This window comes from Eretmochelys imbricata, chromosome 15, assembly GCF_965152235.1.
Source record: "Eretmochelys imbricata isolate rEreImb1 chromosome 15, rEreImb1.hap1, whole genome shotgun sequence".
NCBI classification, from domain to species: domain Eukaryota; kingdom Metazoa; phylum Chordata; order Testudines; family Cheloniidae; genus Eretmochelys; species Eretmochelys imbricata.
Window position 1 is genome coordinate 26,755,506 of NC_135586.1, and position 20,401 is coordinate 26,775,906.

The 20,401-nt window shown below is 42.2% G+C and overlaps 1 protein-coding gene across 1 annotated transcript in view; it reads left to right on the forward strand.

The window, feature by feature from the left end:
• The window catches only part of SETD1B (SET domain containing 1B, histone lysine methyltransferase), a 70,433-nt gene extending 50,937 nt beyond the window's left edge, over window positions 1–19,496 (forward strand). Inside the window, exons 13-18 of the mRNA XM_077834609.1 lie at window positions 1,171–2,730; window positions 8,209–8,375; window positions 10,172–10,303; window positions 11,424–11,543; window positions 13,549–13,686; window positions 14,471–19,496. Coding sequence (XP_077690735.1) covers window positions 1,171–2,730; window positions 8,209–8,375; window positions 10,172–10,303; window positions 11,424–11,543; window positions 13,549–13,686; window positions 14,471–14,644 — 2,291 coding nt within the window. The 3' untranslated portion in view covers window positions 14,645–19,496. The remainder of the gene's footprint in view (window positions 1–1,170; window positions 2,731–8,208; window positions 8,376–10,171; window positions 10,304–11,423; window positions 11,544–13,548; window positions 13,687–14,470) is intronic.
• Window positions 19,497–20,401: the final 905 nt, after the last annotated feature.

Below are 20,401 nucleotides of genomic sequence, written 5' to 3' on the forward strand. Positions count from 1 at the left end.
CTAGGAGATTTTTAAACTTGTTATTAAATAGGAGTGAGGTGGGTAAAGCTTGCCAATCTACAGGCTGTGGAGAATACCACCACGGGGCGGGACTGGAGTTCAGGTCCCTGCTCAGCCATTCGCTCCTGGGCTGCCCTGGGACCCGGAAGCTCTAGGCTGGTCATAGGCTCACCATTGGGGGACAGAGAAGGAACTACTTTCTAGAACAAGCTGTTGTCCTTGGAGGACACGTGGAGAGACTCTGATACATTCTGGAGACAGCCGCATTCCACTACAGGGAGGGTTGCTCTGATGTAGGGAATCTTCATTAGCGGTGGCATATTAGAATGCAGGAGAAATCTATAGCATTCGCATTGGTGCTTCCTATCAAGACATCCCAATGCAATTGCTCAAGAGTGAGATGAGTCAGACCTCCCTGCAAAGGTCAGTAATCCTGGTTTCAGGTTTGCTCCTTAGCATAGATAGACCTGAGAGAACCCTCCAACTGGCCAGACATTTCCACACTCCTTCCTTTTTCCTCTTGAAAATGTTATTTCAAGCTGCCTCATAGGTTGAGTGTTGGTTCCTTTTGGCCCTAAGCCCTACGAGGTAAATAAAATACGAACAAATGAGTGTTATAGCTAGAGAAGCATATAAATTGCCTCAGTGATACCAACCGAGTGTATCCACATTTCATTACAGGGGTCTCCCATGTCTTCCACGTTATGTTCAAGAGCATTACGCTTCCCCCATGCTCCATTGCCATTCTTGCTGGCCCTCCAGTTAATTTACTACCTCCTGCAAAAAAACAAAACTAAGGACAGCTCAAGGCTCTTACAGCCTACTTACGAACAGCCTTTCCCCAATAATTCACTCATGTTTTATATGGCTGTAAGAAGCCAGCCAAGGTTTTGGTAAGCAAAGCGCTTTGTAAGCTGGAAACCTTGGGTATAGCCTCTAGAGTAGCTAGTCCCCAGATAAATCATATGTTTTCTGGTGGTCCAGTAGGGATATCTGTGGTCGCTTCAGGGTCCTAATTAAGCTCCTCTCTATGCTTCCAAAATGGGAAGTGGCAGTTTTTTAAAGCCTCCCAGTGGATATGAACTGGTTTTGTAATTGCAGCATCTTTAACGTGTGCACACTTGGAAATGATTAGCAACTGAATGGAGCTCATTCTGTTTTTCTCTCCAGTGGAAGAGTCCGAACTGGATATCGAGCTGGAACCTAAGGTATTAGAGGGTCCAAAGCCTGAATCTCAAGATGAAGAGAATCTCTGTCTCCCAGCACCAGTGGGGGTATTTGAAGAACCTCTACCCAGTAAGAGCCACTTCTTCAGTAAGTCTGATGATAGTGACTTAGAAACCCGAGTTACAGGAAAACTACTATCTGCAGCAGAGGAGGAGGAGGAGAGACTGCCTTGGACTCCTGGACGGGACATGGTGGTCCATTCGGATTCTGATACTCCCATACTTCCAGCTAATAAGGTGCCACCCTCTACACTTCCCCTTCCAACAACGCCTAGTAAAGAGGAACCTTTACTCCCTCCAGAAAATTTCCCTGAACAGTTAACTGTGACCAAAACAGCTCTGGAAGAGGAGCTTCCTAGGACTCCAGGGCGGGATATTATGGCCAAGTCTTCACATGGCTTTGCAAAGTCACAGAGTACGGACACTATTCCAGCCACCCCTGGAAGTGATGCTCCCCTTACGGGAAGCAGCTTGACTTTAAGTTCCCCTCAAGTCCCAGGCAGCCCTTTTTCATACCCATCCCATTCTCCTGGGATTAATAGTGGCATTCCTCGGACTCCTGGGAGGGATTTTAATTTCACGCCTACTTTCCCAGAGCCTGGTGCAATCCTTCCTTGCCTTTTGTCTGGCAAGAAACCATCAGAAGATGAGCCAGAGGAGAAATGTTTTAAAGAACCTCTTAGTGCTTCCCGAACGGTCAGCATGAACAGTGTTCCCTCCCCAATTCCCTTTGCTAGCCCTCCAGAAACTGATTTCCACACAGACATAGATTTGCCACCTGACGAGCCAGTATCTGTAGCAGCCCTGCCATGTGTGCCAGTGGATAGAAAGACATCCATAGAGGAGAGCAAGGTAGCCGTGAAATCCGTTTTGCTCTCCTCAGAAGCACCTACTGTGTCTCTTCCTTTCCCTCTTCCTCCTACTCCTTCCTCTCTGCCCACCAAAAGGAAACCAGGGCGGCCGAAACGATCACCTCCTTCGGTCCTCTCGTTGGAGGCCTATCCCAGCAAAACTTCAGAACCTCCTCCTGTCCCAGTTGCCTTGACAGAAAGTGCTGTGAGCAAAGAGTTGTTGGGTGGGCATCCTGATGCTTTTTACGGACTGAAAGACCCTGAAGCGGTCACCCTAGACTTCAGGAATGACAGCTTCCACGAGAAGGTAACCCCAGAGGCCATAGCAGAGAAACTTCCGTTTAAGGAACTAGAGAATCAGTGGAATGAGGACTTCAAAGAAGAGGAGATTCACGTGAAACCTAAAAGACAGTGGCGGAGGCAGAAAAAGACACCTGAAGACATCCCAGTGATTCCTTCCCCTGAATATTCTCCACATCGGCCCCACTTTAGGCCCCGCTCCGAGTTTGAGGAGATGACCATTTTGTATGATATCTGGAATGGAGGAATAGATGAGGAAGATATCAAGTTCATGTGTATCACGTATGATCGCTTGTTACAGCAAGATAATGGTATGGACTGGCTCAACGATACCCTTTGGGTATACCATCCTTATATCCTTTCACATTGAGGTTCTGGATTAAACCTAAAGCATAGTGTTGTCTTGGAAGAGGCAGTGTATTGGTTATGGTTTTAATCATAATTTTCCCCTCATAGGAATACGTATGGATGCAGTCAGTGGGGTAAAATATCCCATCTCTTCTGATTCCATGTAAAACATTGTTTCCTCTTCATTTAAAAATGTTAATGTGACTCAGAGTAACAAAAGGTAGGAAATTCAAGGTTTAGGTTGACACTGCATTTTTCATTCTTCGTTATTTTTCTCCATTCCAAAGGACATGACTTAAGGGCAGCTTGTTGGCTTAAACTTTTAATTTTCTGCCTTTTTATGGCTTGTGTAATAGCCTTAAATGCATTTTTTTAATTGTTAGAAAATATCCAAAAAGGAGACAAAATTAACTGCACCCACCACCCCTTTTAGTTTTTGGTATGAAGTCTTTACAAAATCCACTTTATTGAATATCATTTGTCTTCCTCATTTGAAAACTCATTTGCAAAAAATAAATGTTATAAGTTTTAAGTAATTGGCATCTACATTAATAGTACTTTACTTGCTAGGGAAGAGGCTAAGGAGAGGAGAACTGGACAGCTGAGGGTAGGAATGATGGTCCTGGAAAGGAAGGTTTTGTGAGTGAGTGTGTGTGTGTGTGTGTGTGTGTGTATGATGTATTTGGTAATTTGCATAATGGCAACATTTGAGATAAATTCCTTCCATTAACAAACGTTATTCTAACACAAGGGTGGGCAAACTTTTTGGCCTGAGGGCCACATCTTTGTATGGAAATTGTATGGCGGGCCATAAATGCTCACAGAATTGGAGGTTGGGGTCCAGGAGGGGGTGAGGGCTCTGGGGTGGGGCCAGAAATGCGGAGTTTAGGGTGCGGGAGGGGGCTCTGGGGTGGGGCCAGAGGGTTGGGGTGAGGCCTCTGGGGTGGAGCTGGGGATGAGGGGTTGGGGTGCAGGAGGGTGCTCCGGGCTGGGATTGAGGGGTTTGGAGGGTGGGAGGGGGATCAGGGTTGGGGCACGGGGTTGAGGTGCAGGAGGGGGTCAGGAGTGCAGGATCCAGGCAGCACTTACCTTAAGCAGCTCCCAGAAGCAGTGGCATGTCCCCCCCTCTGGCTTCTACTCAAAGGCACAGCAAGGCGGCTCTGTGTGCTGCCTTGTCCGCAGGTGCCGCCCCAGCACCTCCCATTGGCCGCAGTTCCTGGCCAATGGGAGCTGTGGGGGCGGCGCTTGTGGTGGGGGTGGCGTGCAGAGCCCCTTGGCTGCCCCATGCGTAGGAGCCAGAGGAGGGACATGCCGCTGCTTCTGGGAGCTGCGCGGAGCGGGGCAAGCCCCCAGCTCTATTCACTGGCTGGAGCGGGGCAAACCCTAGACCCCGCTCCCTGATGGGAGCTCAAGGGTTGGAATAAAACGTCTGGAGGACTGGATGTGTCCCCCAGGCCATAGTTTGCCCACCCCTGTTCTAACACCAACTCTTAAGGCCACTGCCTGATCCAGTTAAAAACTTGATTTGTAACTTCCCATCACTGCATCCAATCCTACTTCATTATATGGTGACTTTATAAAATTAACTCTACAGGGCTTGGATTTCTTATAACAAGTCATCAAATACAGGGTTGAAGGGCACTTTCAAGTCCATTTGTTTTTGCTAATTCCAGACCTTCTGCTTCAATCCTGTAGTTTTAGAAAGAGGTCATATAAGTGTAGGGTAAATTCCTGGATAGAGCTAAAGGGTCGTGGGTTTCATGCACATGTTTATGGACATATGCTTCCAATCAGACAACAGAATTCTACTTCTAAAGAGATTCCTTCTTCTAGAAGCACACATAGTCATGTGTATAACTGCTACAATCTAAATACAGTTGTATGTTAATGCTGCTTTTGAAGCACATTATAAATGTGTACCCATCGGGAGGATGCTTCATTTGGCTGATGGAGATTTTATAACAAGAAAAGTCATTTTCAAGGTTTATGAAGACCGTTATGTCTTGATAGGATACTGACAAGTTAAATTGTTTTGAAAAAAAAAACCTTACCTAGTGTAGTAACCCAAGCTGTAGATAGTAAATGAATTTTTTTTAATTTAATTTTTTTGTTTGTTTTTGCATTCTCAGCTTAGACAATTAAACTATGCTTGTTAGCTACACTTTTAGGACCAGTCAGTTTCATTTTTTCACTTTTTTTTTTTTTTTTTTTTGCACTAACCCAGTCTGCAAATGCAGAAGAGAATTTTTGTTAAAAATAAAAAAACTGTTTCCATTACAATTTACAGGGGGGGGAAATCATTCATATGTGAAGCTGCTTAGACATAAAATAGTCATGTGTACAGTAACCTGTTTGCAATGGCTATTTCAAATACTTGCTAATCAGAACTGGGAGGGACCTTGAGAGGTCATCTAGTCCAGTCCCCTGCACTCATGACAGGACTAAGTATTATCTAGACCATTCCTGACAGGTATTTGTCTAACCTGCTCTTAAAAATCTCCAATGATGGAGATTCCACAACCTCCCTAGGCAATTTATTCCAGTGCTGAACCACCCTGACAGTTAAGAAGTTTTTTCTAATATCCAACCTAAACCTCCCTTGTTGCAATTTAAACCCATTGCTTCTTGTCCTATCCTCAGAGGTTAAGAAGAACAATTTTTCTCCCTCTTCCTTGTAACAACCTTTTATGTAATTGAATACTGTTATCATGTCCCCTCTCAGTCTTCTCTTTTCCAGACTAAACAAGTCCAATTTTTTCAGTCTTCTTCAAACTAGGTCATGTTTTTTAGACCTTTAATCATTTTTGTCGCTCTTCTCTGGACTTTCTCCAATTTGTCCACATATTTCCTGAAATGTGGCACCCAGAACTGGACACAATACTCCAGCTGAGGCCTAATCAGCGCAGAGTGAAGCGGAAGAATTATTTCTCGTTGTCTTGCTCACAACACTCCTGCTACTACAGCCCAGAATGATGTTCACTTTTTTTTTGCAACAGCGTTACACTGTTGACTCTCATTTAGCTTGTGGTCCACTATGACCCCCAGATTCCTTTCCGCAGTACTCCTTCCTAGGCAGTCGTTTCCTGTTTTGTATGTGTGCAACTGATTGTTCCTTCCTAAGTGGAGTACTTTGCATTTGTCCTTATTGAATTTCATCCTATTTACTTCAGCCCATTTCTCCAGTATGTGTAGATCATTTTGAATTATCCTATCCTGCAAAGCATTTGTAACCTCTCCCAGCTTGGTATCATCTGCAAACTTTGTATATGTATCCTCTATATCATTATCTAAAATCATTGATGAAGATATTGAACATAACCGGTCCCAGAACCGATCCCTGCTGGACCCCGCTCGTTATGCTTCCAAGATGACTGTGAACCACTGATAACTACTCTCGGGGAATGGTTTTCCAACCAGTTATGCACTCACCTTATAGTAGCTCCATCTAGGTTGCATTTCCCTAGTTTGTTCATGAGATGGTCATGCGAGACAGTATCAAAAGCTTTACTAAAGTCAAGATATACTACGTCTACCGCTTTCCCCCCATCCACAAGGCTTGTTACCCTGTCAAAGAAAGCTATCAGGTTGGTTTGACGTGGTTTATTCTTGACAAATCCATGCAAACTGTTACTTATCATCTTATTATCTTCTAGATGTTTGCAAATTGATTACTTAATTATTTGCTCCATTATTTTTCCGGATACAGAAGTTAAGCTGACTGGTCTATAATTCCCCTAGTTGTCCTTATTTCCCTTTTTATAGATTGGCACTATATTTGCCCTTTTCCAGTCTTCTGGAATCTCTCCCATCTTCCATGACTTTTCTAAGATAATCACTAATGGTTCAGATATCTCCTCAGATATCAGCTCCTTGAGCATTCTAGGATGCATTTCATCAGGCCTTGGTGACTTGAAGACATCTAACTTGTTGAAGTAATTTTTAACTTGTTCTTTCCCTATTTTATTATAGTGACAATAAATCCTTGTAGGCAAGGTTTACTGAACTGAAGAGCTTGTTTTAGGGCCATCTGGTGAAAATGAAGATTGGTGTCATAACTGTTTTAATAGTCTTTCATTATGATGTGATATGATAATACTTGTCTTTCTGTATTACCTTGACCTAGGACCTCAAAACACTTAACAAACACTCATGAATCCTTGCCATACCCTTGTATGGGGGGAAAAATCATTATCTTTGCAATTGTAGTAACTGTGGAAACTGAGGCACGGAGAAGTGAATTTTGTCACCCAAAGTCAGCTGGGTTTTGTGGCAGAGCAGAGAATATAATCTTTTGTTCCCATCCCCAGCTCCAGCCACTGCATCATGCTGTTTTCTATATAGGTCCGTATTAGGGAGAGGAAGGGGTGTGGGTGAACATTTAATATTACAACCAAACCAGTTCTAAGTTTTGCTTGGCCAATGAGGAGTTCAGAATGGGGTTTGGAATATCTGCCTGGAGCTGATTCTGCTCCTGTGAAAGTCTGGGGAGCTGTGCTAAGGTTAACCAGGAGCTGGATTTGAGAGAGGGAATGTCTCCTTGCCCTCTCCATCACTATATCAAGTGATGAGTCTTTGCTGCCGTGATACGTTCGTGGTATCTTGACCACAGTCTGAGATGTTGCGAGGAAGTTCTAGAAACACTACAAGTGGGTGGAAAATGTCATTAAAAACATACAGAGCAAACTGCTTCACCAGTTTACTCAGGTGGCTGTGGTCTCTGTCCATGGTCACATACTTTGCAGAAGTCATCTCCCGAAGAGCCTTTTCTTGACAAATGAGCCCTTTCCTCTCTTCCATTTCATTATATTTCTTCATTATTCTTTGTTTTAATGTATTTTGCAGCCCCAGAGCATTATAGTGACAGATAAAGAAATGTCCATTTCTCAAGTAGGGATGTGGGGTTGCCCTAAAAACTGTTTAATTTTCTGAGCTCATGGAAGGTACCAGATTGTTGGCCCTGGAGGCTGAAGTTCTTTCAGTAGCTATTGATCATGTACAGCATGGGGAACAGCAGTGCTAATTCGTCCCACTACCACTCTGCCCCATCCTTTACCTTGAGGGACCCAACTCTAGGGGTGAGCAATTAGTTTGGTCTTTGTTGCCCATACACTCCCTGGCCTCTTTGTGGAGATTGTCAATTAGTGCCAATAGTGATGGTGTCCTTTGTCTACAGGGAAGTAGACTGAGACACGCAAACTCACTTGACATGGTCACCACGGAACCATTAGATGGAAACCACTTTCATTTGCTGAATCCTAAAACCTGCAAAAAAAAAAACAAAAACAAACCTTTCCAGTGTCCAGTTGCCTAACAGTTAGATTTTCACTTCTCTAATAGCTTGTTTTGGCAAACAGTCTTAATTTCCTTCTTTTTTTTAATAGCATTGAAATTGTCCACATGGCTGTAAGAATCAAATACCAAGGAGAGTGGTTTTTTTGTCTGATTTCCACGTATAGCTGGGTTTCTCCTTAACTTAGTTCCACCTACTAGCTTTTCTACTCCGAAGAAGAAGAAGCGGGATGATGGCATGCGGGAACATGTTACAGGTTGTGCTCGAAGTGAAGGCTATTACAAAATTGATAAGAAGGACAAACTTAAATACCTCAACAACAGTCGTGCATTTGCAGAGGAGCCGCCAGCTGATACACAAGTAAGGAGACTCATATTGCTGACTGCTTCCTTGAGTTAATTGGATTTGTCTTGCAATGTGGTGTTAGTAACTCTCGTCTCTGAGATGGCATTAAGCCAGTGCCCCAGTGTGGCTTTCCCTGTTGGAAGTATTGCCTTTCAGATGAGAAATAAAACCGAGATCCTATTGAGTCAAGGTCATTTTCTGTAAGAGTGGGGGTGTCTTCCCCCTGTGTCCTGTACAGCATTCCAATATGGGGAAATGCATTCTGCCTACTTAAATGTCCCTGTTGGTAGAGCTATATACAGTGACCTCCTCTCCTAAACTGTTCTGCGTTGTCACTGGTATTTTCTCAATGTCTGCTGTTTGCACCCCATTGCAGGAGCATTTCCACGGTGGCTGAAGAGAAGTGATTCTTATGTATATGTATGGTTTGTCATTCTGGAAGTACTTTGGGGATTGAGGAACCTGTTTTTCAATATAGATCTAAAATACTTTATTGGGGCTGCATATACCAAGGTATCATGTTGCAAAGCAAGGAGGTGTGATAGAACGATCAGAGGAATGGAAAGATTTGTATATGAAGAGAGACTGAAGACTCATAGATTTTATCCCTTTGGGGGAGGGATAGCTCAGTGGTTTGAGCATTGGCCTGCTAAACCCAAGGTTGTGAGTTCAATCCTTGAGGGGGCCATTTCGGGATCTGGGCCAAAATTGGGGATTGGTCCTGCTTTGAGCAGGGGGTTGGACTAGATGACCTCCTGAGGTTCCTTCCAACCCTGATATTCTATGATTCTACGATTCTAAGGTCAGAAAGGGACCATCATGATTACCTTTCCCACCTACTGCTGTATAGACCCATAACCTCAGAAACTGCGACTGTTTAGTTAGAGAGGGGAGGTGATAGAGGTAATCAAATTAACCAGTGACACAGAGAAGGCAAATCAAGTGCTCCTATTTACCTTTCAAGGGGACATTTCATGAAATTAAAAGTTATTGAATCTAAAACTGATCAAATGAAATATTCTTTTAAACAAAGCATAACTAACCTATTAAAGGTTTCAGAGTAACAGCCGTGTTAGTCTGTATTCGCAAAAAGAAAAGGAGTACTTGTGGCACCTTAGAGACTAACCAATTTATTTGAGCATGAGCTTTCGTGAGCTACAGCTAAAGTAATTTACAGGAGGTATCAGTAAGGCCAAGAGTTTAGTGTAGTATTCAAGACAGGATTAGACTTTATGGATAATGAGAAACTCCACAATTATATTAGATAGGGGAAAAAAAATTGTTAGAAGGGCTATAAGACCTCATGCTACAAGGGATCAGCCAGCCACTGACTGACTAGGATTAGGAAGAAACTTACCTCTAAGGTCAAGTTAGTCAGTATGTGTCCACTATGAAGATTTTGCACCTTCCTCTAAAGCATCTGGTAGTGGCCACTGACAGAGACCAAATACCTGGCTACATGGACCACTGACAACTAACCAGTTGATCAAGTCTTACAATTTCTGTGTTTTGTGGCAGTGTTGGAAGTAGAACCCAGGAGTCCAGACTCTCTGAAACCTGCCTTACCTAGTAGACCACACTGCGGATATACTGTAGGGAGGAGTTTTTCACTAGCCAGGGCAGACTGTGTTAACTAATCCAATAGTTTCTACGCTGATGCTGTGATAGATATGTACTGGCTGTGTGAGGATGTGCATCAAACTCCTCACTGGCTCCGCTTTCATCTCTCACTTGTCTCTAGAAAATGTACAAATGGATTGCCCCAAATTTTTTTAAATTGCAACTCCTAAACTGTTCTTCCTTGTTTGCAGGGAATGAGCATCCCTGCCCAACCTCATGCTTCCACCCGGGCTGGCTCTGAGAGGAGGTCAGAGCAACGCAGGCTTCTCTCATCCTTCACTGGTAGCTGTGACAGCGACCTACTCAAATTTAACCAACTCAAGGTAGGTCATGCAACCAGATTTTTATTCTGTGAATCGGAGAGCACAGGTCAGGTCCTGGTTAGGAATAAGCTACGGCAAGGCCAGCTAAAAGCCGCAGATCCATGACGAATCCTGTGAGTTATAAATCTCTCCATGATGCCTATATTTCCTTGTCACATTAAGCTGTGTATTACACTGTAGCAGTATGTCTGGGAGCAAGAGCTACTTAGTACAATATGTCCAGTAGTTTCAACTGCATGATCAAGGGGGTTGATAATGGGACAAAGAGACTCATCTGTAAATTGTGGGTTCCAATCTAGTTCAGGTTAGTAGTAACCAGAAGTAGTTTTACCATCTGATGGCTGTGTAGCCTGTGTGAAATTAGATGGCGATCTCGGTCCAGTTCCTAGTGGACACGTATTCGCATCACAAAAACCTCCACGTTTGGGCACCCTTGTTCGTCATCTCACTGAAGGTTTGAGTGGGGTTTCCAAACTGAACGGTCTTCTCACCCCTTCGTTGTACTGTCTCTTCAGAACAGCAGGTAGTTTGAGGTACTTTGGCCTGGGGTATTGACTTTCGGGAGAACTAAATACACATAAAATTCCAAACAGTACAAGTGCTAGATCTCTTTGATCTAATGTTCAAATACCTAAAGGGAATGGAAAGAAGCAAATCAGCGGGAAATCCATGGGGCAGAGGTCATCATAGATACCCTGTGGGGTTTAACACATGATAGGCAGTGACAATAAAACAGGAAGCAGACAATCAGTGAACAAATGGAGTTGAGCCCCAGACCAAAACTGTGCTTTAGACACTGGGCTGTATCTCCTTTGCCCTAAACGGGCCTGTTCTACCAACTTTCACAAAAACATGCAGCGAATCAGGGCAGGGCTGGGAGCAGACGACGTCTACTCAAGACGACGTCTTCCCTTCTTTAACCACTAGACTACACTCCCTTTCACAGCTAACGTGGAGGTAATTAATAGTCTGATTTAACAATAGAGTCAGGAGCCACATGCTGCAATGTCACACTTGTAGCATGGAACACACTGCACATGCTCTTTCTTGTGTGCTGTGTACTGTGCGGATTGCTGTTTCGTTTTTTGCTCATGATGGTTTGGGGTTGTTTTGTACACAGTTCCGGAAGAAAAAGCTAAAATTCTGCAAGAGTCACATTCATGACTGGGGCCTTTTTGCTATGGAGCCCATTGCAGCTGACGAGATGGTGATTGAATATGTGGGTCAGAACATCAGACAGGTAAGATGGATTTCCTCACAGGTGACCACAGGGCCTTTGCCATGATTCAGTCATGAAGTGTGGAAGGCCACATGTATCTGTCCTCCGTAGCATCGCTCTTCATACCTCCCTGGGTTTATTTATCTTCTCCATCCTGCTTGTGAATTCACAAACACTAAAGCTTCCTTGAAGCTTTCAATACTGCACGATTGCATACATCTTGAGTGTTTCTTCTGGGTTTTTTTGTGCATGGCTCAGTTCTCTTGCTCTGTTTCCTCCTGCCTGCCCCCTGCTCTCTGGAAACCCAGAGAGTAACATATGCAAGGCAAAGTCATTGTGCAGAATCCTATTGATGATGTTATGTCACATCTGTGTGGAAATGAGCATAAGATAAAAGACTCCAATTTATGATTTTTGACAAGACAAGTTTAAAATACTTCTGTTCACATGATGGACTGGCTGGTCCCTTTAATGCTGAGTGGTGAAGACTCGGCGTGCATTTAAAAAAAAACAAACAGTTGTTTAGAATCCCCGATCAATGTAGGCTGGAGCAGGATTTCTCGAAACAGGATTAAATCCAGGCATATTCTCAGAATTTGTCTTTTTTTTTTTTATAGAGTGCAATAAATTTACACAGCCCTTTAGCTACCCATTCACTGCTCTGGATGAACATACAATCTGTAAGGCAAACGAAACACAGACATGAAGAAGCTGTGCTATAGATAGGGTTGAGAGTCACCTACTTTTTGAAAGAAGATTATTGTAAGGGCTCTAAAATCCAAATTTGGGGTCTTTTGAGCAGTTGGGTTCCTGAGATACAACTCTCCCCACCCCATAAAACATCAGCTGTTTACAAAAAAATTACATGATTCTTCTAAAATTTTGTTGCCCACATCTGGGGCTCAAACTAATGCTCTGATCTTCCCCAAAATGATATGATCCCATGGGATTGATCTCAGCTTGTACACTGGGGAAGCAATACTGAATAAATTATTGAGGGTAAAGTTTGGAACTCCAGGTCAGCACAAGGTAACCTGATGTGTCTAAAACAGTTAAACTGCACGTGTAGCAAGACTAGGGCTCTGCTGAAGCCATAGAGCGTGCAGGCAGCTCAGGGTTACACACTGTACTCATTGAGCCTCAACTGCATCTATGCACTGTGAGTTCAAGTCCTACCCCTGGCAGATTTCAGAGATGGGTGTTGTTCACAGTAGCTGTTCTCTGCCTGTATCGTGCAGGGACTCTTTCTGGAAATTTTGCCCTGACCAAATTTCTGGTTTAAGAGCATAATTTTAAAGTTCTCTAAAATCCACATGCAGAGTCCGATTGTACTTTAGAAGTATTGTCAAGGGAGAAATTGAGTGGGATGTGATGAAAGGAATCCAAGTGACTAGGACATGGGTTCTTTATACACATTCCTCCTTACATGAGCTAGGCAGAGCATTTTCGGAGTCTTACAATCTTTTTCAGTGCAGAGCTAGGGGCTCTGCCAAGTGTTGTCCTCAGTGTAGGTTTCAGTGGTGTATGGATTTAAAACAGGGGTTCTCAAACTGGGGTTGAAACCCCTGAGGGTGTCACAAGATGATTACATGGGGGGTCATGAGCGGTCAGCCTTCACCACAAACCCCACTTTGCCTCCAGCATTTATAATGGTGTTAAATATATAAAAAGTGTTTTTAATTTATAAGGGGGGCCGTACTCAGAGGCTTGTGAAAGGGGTCACCAGTACAAAAGTTTGAGAATCACTGATTTAAACTGTAAAGCAGGCTTTTCTAAAGTCCAAGGGAATTAGGTGCTGAATCCCATTTGAAATTCAGTGCCTAATCTTTGAAAATCCCATCCTAAATGCTTGTCCTTTGAATTTTAAGTCTGTCTTCTCTTGAATAATTTGGGGGCGTGAATATCTTTTTAAATCCCGAATGGCAGTTTTGGTTTGTGCCTTTTAAATTAACTGCATGTAAATCCCATGTACTTTACTGCCCGTCTCTATGGCACACGTTGACTCGACAATTGGTTTGCCCGGTAGGTCATTGCAGACATGCGAGAGAAGCGATACGAGGATGAAGGCATTGGGAGCAGTTACATGTTCAGGGTCGACCATGACACCATCATTGATGCAACAAAATGTGGAAACTTTGCCAGGTTCATTAATCATAGCTGCAATGTAAGTATCGCTTCGCTTATGCTTTCGAGTTGGCCTTTACTTACAGATAAACCAGCCAGACACTCAGTTATACTCTGAGGTGGTGATGTTTAATAGGAACTGAAATCAACATATTGATAAGCTGATGTGGGTCAAGACTAGTATAAAGAACTGGTATGAGGGGACTGGAAGATCTAAGTTACAACAATTTAGAGTCCGCTCTGAATTTGGCCCTAGAAATCCGACTGTATCTAAAGATCCTGGAGAGACACTATTGTACGGTGTTTAGGGAAAGTGTATTTAAAACAAAACATACCCTAACACTGGTATGGGAACAGTCTCCAAATGGTGTTCATGTAGGACCAGGGTTGTCTGTCTCCTCCAGGTGGGGACTCTGCCTTCGCCTGTGTTCTGTACAGTACTGGGCAGACTGTGTGCACTCAATGAGTAGTAATAATTTGGGTGTCTGAGTCATTACCGCCTCCCACCTCCCATTACCAAAGCCTGTAGGTGCCGTTCATGCTGACTGAACAAACTGTCACGATCTGTACCTTAGAAAAAGGATATGAAGGCTGAACTTTGTTTTTTGTCTTAATTCCGCCAATAAATCTTCCCATTCCCATGAGGAATTGAGTATGGCAGGGAAAAAAAATGAAAGCCCCACACTCCAGCCTCAGGAAAAGGACCTGTGCCCCTCTGTAAAAATAATTGCAACATTTCAGCTGATTTAAATAACTGCTAAAGAAGCCAGCACATCTAAAACTTTCAGAAAATTAACCCCTTTCCCAATTTGTCACCCCTGCAGCCAAATTGTTACGCTAAAGTCGTCACCGTGGAGTCTCAGAAGAAGATTGTCATCTACTCGAAGCAGCACATCAGCGTGAATGAGGAAATTACCTATGACTACAAGTTTCCGATCGAGGATGTAAAGATCCCGTGTCTGTGCGGCTCTGAGAACTGCAGGGGGACCCTGAACTAATCCCGAGGCTTCTCGTCACACTTGCACCTTCGGCCATGTCAGAACTGCAGTAACCAGGTGTGGTTGCACTTTGCCAAAAAAAAAAAAAGAGAGAGAGAGAGAAGAAAACCAAGCAAGTTTCGCACTTCTGTCAGGATCACAAGTGAAAGCAAAAAGCGCACATGCATAACTAGGACTGTTCACGTTTCAGGTGCTCTTCCTCGTCAGATCCAACACACACAAAAGGTGATTACCACTTTGTGGCATAGTATATCCAAACACTAGCTTCTCTCTGTTCAGTCTCTATTTTATTGCTCATCGTACGATAATGGTACCTTTGTTGTTGTTGTTGTTTTTGTTGTAAACCTTTGTCTTTCTATAAATGCTGCTACCTTTTTTCTCATCAGTTTGTTGTTTGAAAAAGACATTCAACGTTTAAATGTGAAGCAGAGACTGAAAATGCCATAAAGGTTTGTTGGGAGCTTGATTGGCTGAAATTGCACAGACTTTTCAGAGTAAGCTGTAAATAAATGTATGGTTGATGTTACAGAGCAAGCCAGAGGCTTGGATGCAAGAGTGTGAGTGTGTATGTGTATGCTTGGGTGTGTCTCAAGTGAGACTATAAATGAACTGTCCTGCCTTTTCCTTAGAGATGGGCCTGATCAATTCCTCTGACCCAAACATCCTGGAATGCTGGGGAACATTCAGCTCTGTAATGGGCCTGAATGTAATGCCTTAGGCTCACCTCTAATTTTCACATGCCATGCTGGTATTTTGGGGGGATCAATAGCTCTGTTACCATACAGGAAAAATATTTAATACCACAATCTGTATAATAAGTTTAATCAGTTACTTAGTCCTTACTCGTGAAAGGTGGCTTGAGAAATGGCCTTTTCTGTATCTACATTTCTGGTGGATCTGTTCCTCTTTCATTCAAAATACTGAGGCTGAAATTAAATGATCAGTACAGTCATTGTTTATGCTGTAGAAATCTTACTGTCTTTTAAGCATACACTACCAGAACAATCCATGGAAGATGGCACTGAGATTTCTTTCCCTATAAGAAACCAACTGCTGGGTTTCTTTTGTTGTTTATTTCCAACTTTGCCTCTTGACACGCACCCTTTTTCCCCCCCATTCCACGACTTTTCATTCAGACTGTTTGCTCTGCACTTGTATGGGCGAGATTCTTGTTCTACTGCTAAAGGGCTATATTCTGCCACTCTCACTCACACTGAGCAGTACCTTAAATTAGTCCCATTCATTTCAATAGGACTAATTATGGAGTAAGGCACTGCTCTAAGTGCATGAGGGTATCAGAGTCTGTCCCAAACTGTACAGTATGAAAATTGGGTTTTAAAAAAGTTTAACTTCCAAATAAAAACATTTATTTTCCTTTTAGAAAATATTTGATCACTGTAAGTGTATGTTGTAATGAAATCCTCAGTTTTGTACTAGGGGTTCCATTTCAGATGAGCCAGAATCCCATGCAAGTATCTTTTGATCTGAAATATTGTTTGGCCACTTGAAGGTAAGCAGATCAGTCTTTCAAACCGTATTCTATTCCTCCTGCTTACAAGTGGAACTTAGTTGTATTAAGCCATTTAAAAAAAAAAAACACTTTGTAGAGGGAAAATCTTACTGTTATCACAGTAACTAAAAATCTTTTCCCTTTAGAGTAAATTGGACAACTGAGTTCCATACTCTCTTCTGTCTAGTGACGATTACTGCCTGATCATGCTTCAGTGATCAGAAGTTGGAATCTTAGAAATGAGTTTTTTAGAAGTTATTTATACTGCATATGTATTTGCCAGGACTGTATTACAGTATGTAGCATGTAATATGGGGTAGACTTCTATATTTCATTTCTGTTTCAAGCAAAAGGCCTAGAGGACCTGTACTGATACAAGCTGCCTTAATATTATTTGCATTTCTAGCTGAGGATAGTTACATTGTCCTCGAGATTGGACATGCAATAGTCTCTCCTTTTATTTATTTTGTTTTTGTTTTGTTGGTCCCCCGCACCCCAGTAAATGCTTTCTGAAAATCTCCTCAACAGTGGGTATTTGTGACCCAAAGACATACATTTATTAGAAGCACAAGTGGTTTCTGTCTTTGAGAGCTGGTTATAACTACAGCTGCATTGGGAGCGTTTTGAAATTAAGCCAACTGCTCCTTTATTTGTTTTAATATGATTCTTCCTTTCATACTGTCTCTCCAGTTGGCATGTCTAAGGCTTTGGGGACTGCACTAAAGCCTTGTGTTTCAGAACTAAAGTTCTAAACCATATTAATTTCTCTGCCTTCTTCCTTTCCATCCCTTCAAACTACTGTATCAACATTGGTTTCTTACAAATACATGGTCCAGTCTACATGTACAATATGTTTCCTACGACACTGATGACCCCAGTGGATTGTGAGGGATGATAGGGTGGCCACATGCAGTTGCCTTTGTCTTTATTATGGAGAAGCAGCCTATAGAGATTCTGGCCAAGATTAAAAAAATGAGACTACTATTAGTTTCCTAGGGTGAAATTTTCAGAAGTGCCGAAGTACCATTCGCTTCTAAGTCACTCTGGCACTTTTGGAAATGTTAACTACCCTGACTTTTCCAAAGTGTTCAGCAGCCAGCTGCTTCCATGGGAGCAGCTGAGTGCTCAGCACTTTTGAAAAAACAGGTTACATATTTCAGAGTCTAAATATGAGCTTAGAAGCCTGACTTCATGCTTCTTTGTGTGTGTGTGTGTGTGTTTGTTTCCCTTCAGAATCTGGGCTTGCAGGGCCCAGTATGCAGAGTTTCCATCTTGAATTGAGCAGCCTCTGAGTGGGCCAGGATGGAGTATTTGATGGTGGGACTTGTAGTCTCCAAAGGATGTCTCAGCTGACATTAAATGAGTGGCAGCAATGGCCTCCATTTTATGCATACTCGTTTTGGCCACCTCATTCCTGGCAAGTCACCCACGTGGTCTTGGTTGGGCAATGTCTGGGCACTCTGCAGATACAAATACGTATGTGGGCCGCTGTACCAGTTACACATTCATGACTATTCCTAGTTACGAAGGCTGGTACCCTACAAACCTGAGATTGATGAGCAAAATGGAGGGACCATAGCGTGTGATGTATAGACATCAGCCCAAGGCTGGCAGAGCCTTATGCTGTGCTAAATTGGGTGTTGCCATAGCCATTAAAAGCTGATTGTAATGTGGGAAGTTTTCAAGGGGGGGAGAACTACTAAAATCAAATCTTGCCAGGCATTCTTTTTTGGAGGGGTATTTACAGAAGTATTTTTCTTCATTGAAGACCATATCCTTAATTCTGCTTGGGCTTACATTAACAACAAACAAAGAGATTGAATGTGTTCACTGTTAAATTTTATCCCCTGAAACTGAATCACTTTAATGTGTCTGCTACGTGAAACAATCCCAGAAAATAACACAAAAGTTGTGGAAATGTAGTTGCAAGTTCTATTGTCCCCAAGCACGAATGAGCTGGCTTTAATTATGTTTGTAAATGCCTTAGAAATTGGCATACATAGTAAGTGCCCTCTCTGCTTGAAAAACCTGCATGTCCTGCCTGCCCTGTTCATTTATCTGTCAGTTTCACACCAATATTTTCCAATTCCAGAACTATGTTGGGTCCCATAAGTAATCTGTAACTATCAAGGGGTGGGAAGGGGCTCATCTTGCAGATATTTATATTGTACAGAACATCTTATTTCTACCAGAAAAACATTTTTAAACTCTGACAATGTAGACAGTAGATTCAGTTCTGGTTTTTGTGACCTTTTTCAGGGATCATTTCAGTGCATTTCTATATAAAATAAAAATTTAAGGAAAAAAGGATTTTGAAGTTTAAAAAAATGCATCTTCTGTACATAGGCAAACTTAAGAATCTTCTCTTCAGACACTGTTTCTTGTAGAAACATGTTGAATTTTTTTGCTGATTTCTTTGTACTTCAAGAGCATGTAAATAATTTATTAAAAGTGGCTATTGTAATTTGGAGTTCTTTTTAAAAAGAAGATTCCAGCTCTAACTCGTGTCAGGATGACGGGGGAGGGAGAAGGAATGCTTATAGAAAAGGAGCTGGTGGCATTTACAGCTTGTGTCAAGCTTTGTATAATGTAAATTCTGTATAAATATTTTTTTTTGGTCAAATAAGTAGACGAAATTAGAAGCATTAAGAAACTGAAGACAAAAGAATGCCAAGTGGAGGCTTTGTTTTTGTTTTTGTTTGCCAGTCTGAAACCTAATGTGCAAAATCTATTTATTTCAAGCGAGGAAATATGTACAGTCTATTAATAGACAACCTAAAATATATTTAAGCAAATCTGCATCTGGATTTTTTCAATTTAATGTGTTTTTTTAATAAATTTCCTCTTTAATTGCAATTGTAATATTTGTACAAGTGAAAAGAAACACATTGTAAAGGACACTCTAATCCAATCGGCAGTTTTAAAAACAAAACCTAAAAAGCTGCCCTCATTCCTTGCTGTTTCATGGGTTCTGTAAACAGGTTGTTTTAATTCACAGTGTGAAGGTTAAGGGCCTCCTTTAAAAGGAGGCAGGTAAAATGGTTTGCAATAAATGAAAATTCTGCTTTTTTTTTTTTTTTTTAAGTTCTCTTTAAAAAAAATCTCTGCTTTGAAGATTTAGGATTTCTGCTTTCGCTTTTGTTAAGCAAATTTATAAATTTAGGGATGTTTTGTGCATATAGATTCTGTCATCAGTATGTATCTTGTTTTGAAGAAAGTGTTTTGTTGTGGATGTGTCATGCTGTATATATTTGTTCATATTTTTGTGAATTGAATACTATGTACCATTGTATTATAGTAACTTTTATAAAGCAAACCATAAATATACTGACTTTTCTTACAGAAAAAAACACTATGTTGTGCTTATTATTCTATTACAGTAGCATCTAGAGGCCTCTGAGATTGGGGACCCCATTGTGCTAGGCCTTGTATGGACGCACAATAAGAGACTGTCCCTATCCTGAAGAGCTACATTTTATTAACATACCCATGTGAGTCTCATTGCAGGATCAGGGCCTATAAACATAGAGCCCGATTCTGTCACACTTTGTCACGTGAGTAACCCTGTTGACTTCAGTGTGACTGTTTTGCATGGGTAAGGATCACTTACTTGAACAAAAGTTGTGGGATTGGACTCATACTTTGCACAGCTATAGCTCTTCTTATCTCAGGATCCCAAAACGCACTAATTGAAACATCGATTCAGAGATTTTAAGGGACCATTATGATCATCTAGCCTGCATACATCTCAGCATCCCATAGAGATTACTGTTGGAGGCTGAGTTTGTATTATCGGTCTGTGACTCTTTATGCCGTAAGGCTGGCAAGGAGCTAAGAGCTTTTAGTTTGGGTGGTTTTTTTTTTTAATTGTGCTAAATCTGTAGTGAACTTGATCTACTTTTTACAGTAGAGGGAAACAGATACAAAATTAAGAGTCTTGCCCAAGGTCACTGCTATGGGATGTATGTACCCCATGTTAGCCCAGCAAGCAAAGGGTTAATACAAGCCCTGCCAGCTACTGCTGATTGGCAGTTTAGCAGCAGCTGGGAGGATAAAAGGGCTGGGAAGCAGAAGGGAGAGGCTGCTACAGAGTAAGTGAGAGGGGAACTCTAGTCAGTGGACTGCTAGACAACTGGACAACACCCAGCAAGGGGCAAACAAACCCACAGAGTGAAGAGCCTGCAGAGGCCCGAGGGAAGGTAGGAAGGAGCTCCGGGCATTGTCCAGGTCAGCACCCCTGACTCTCC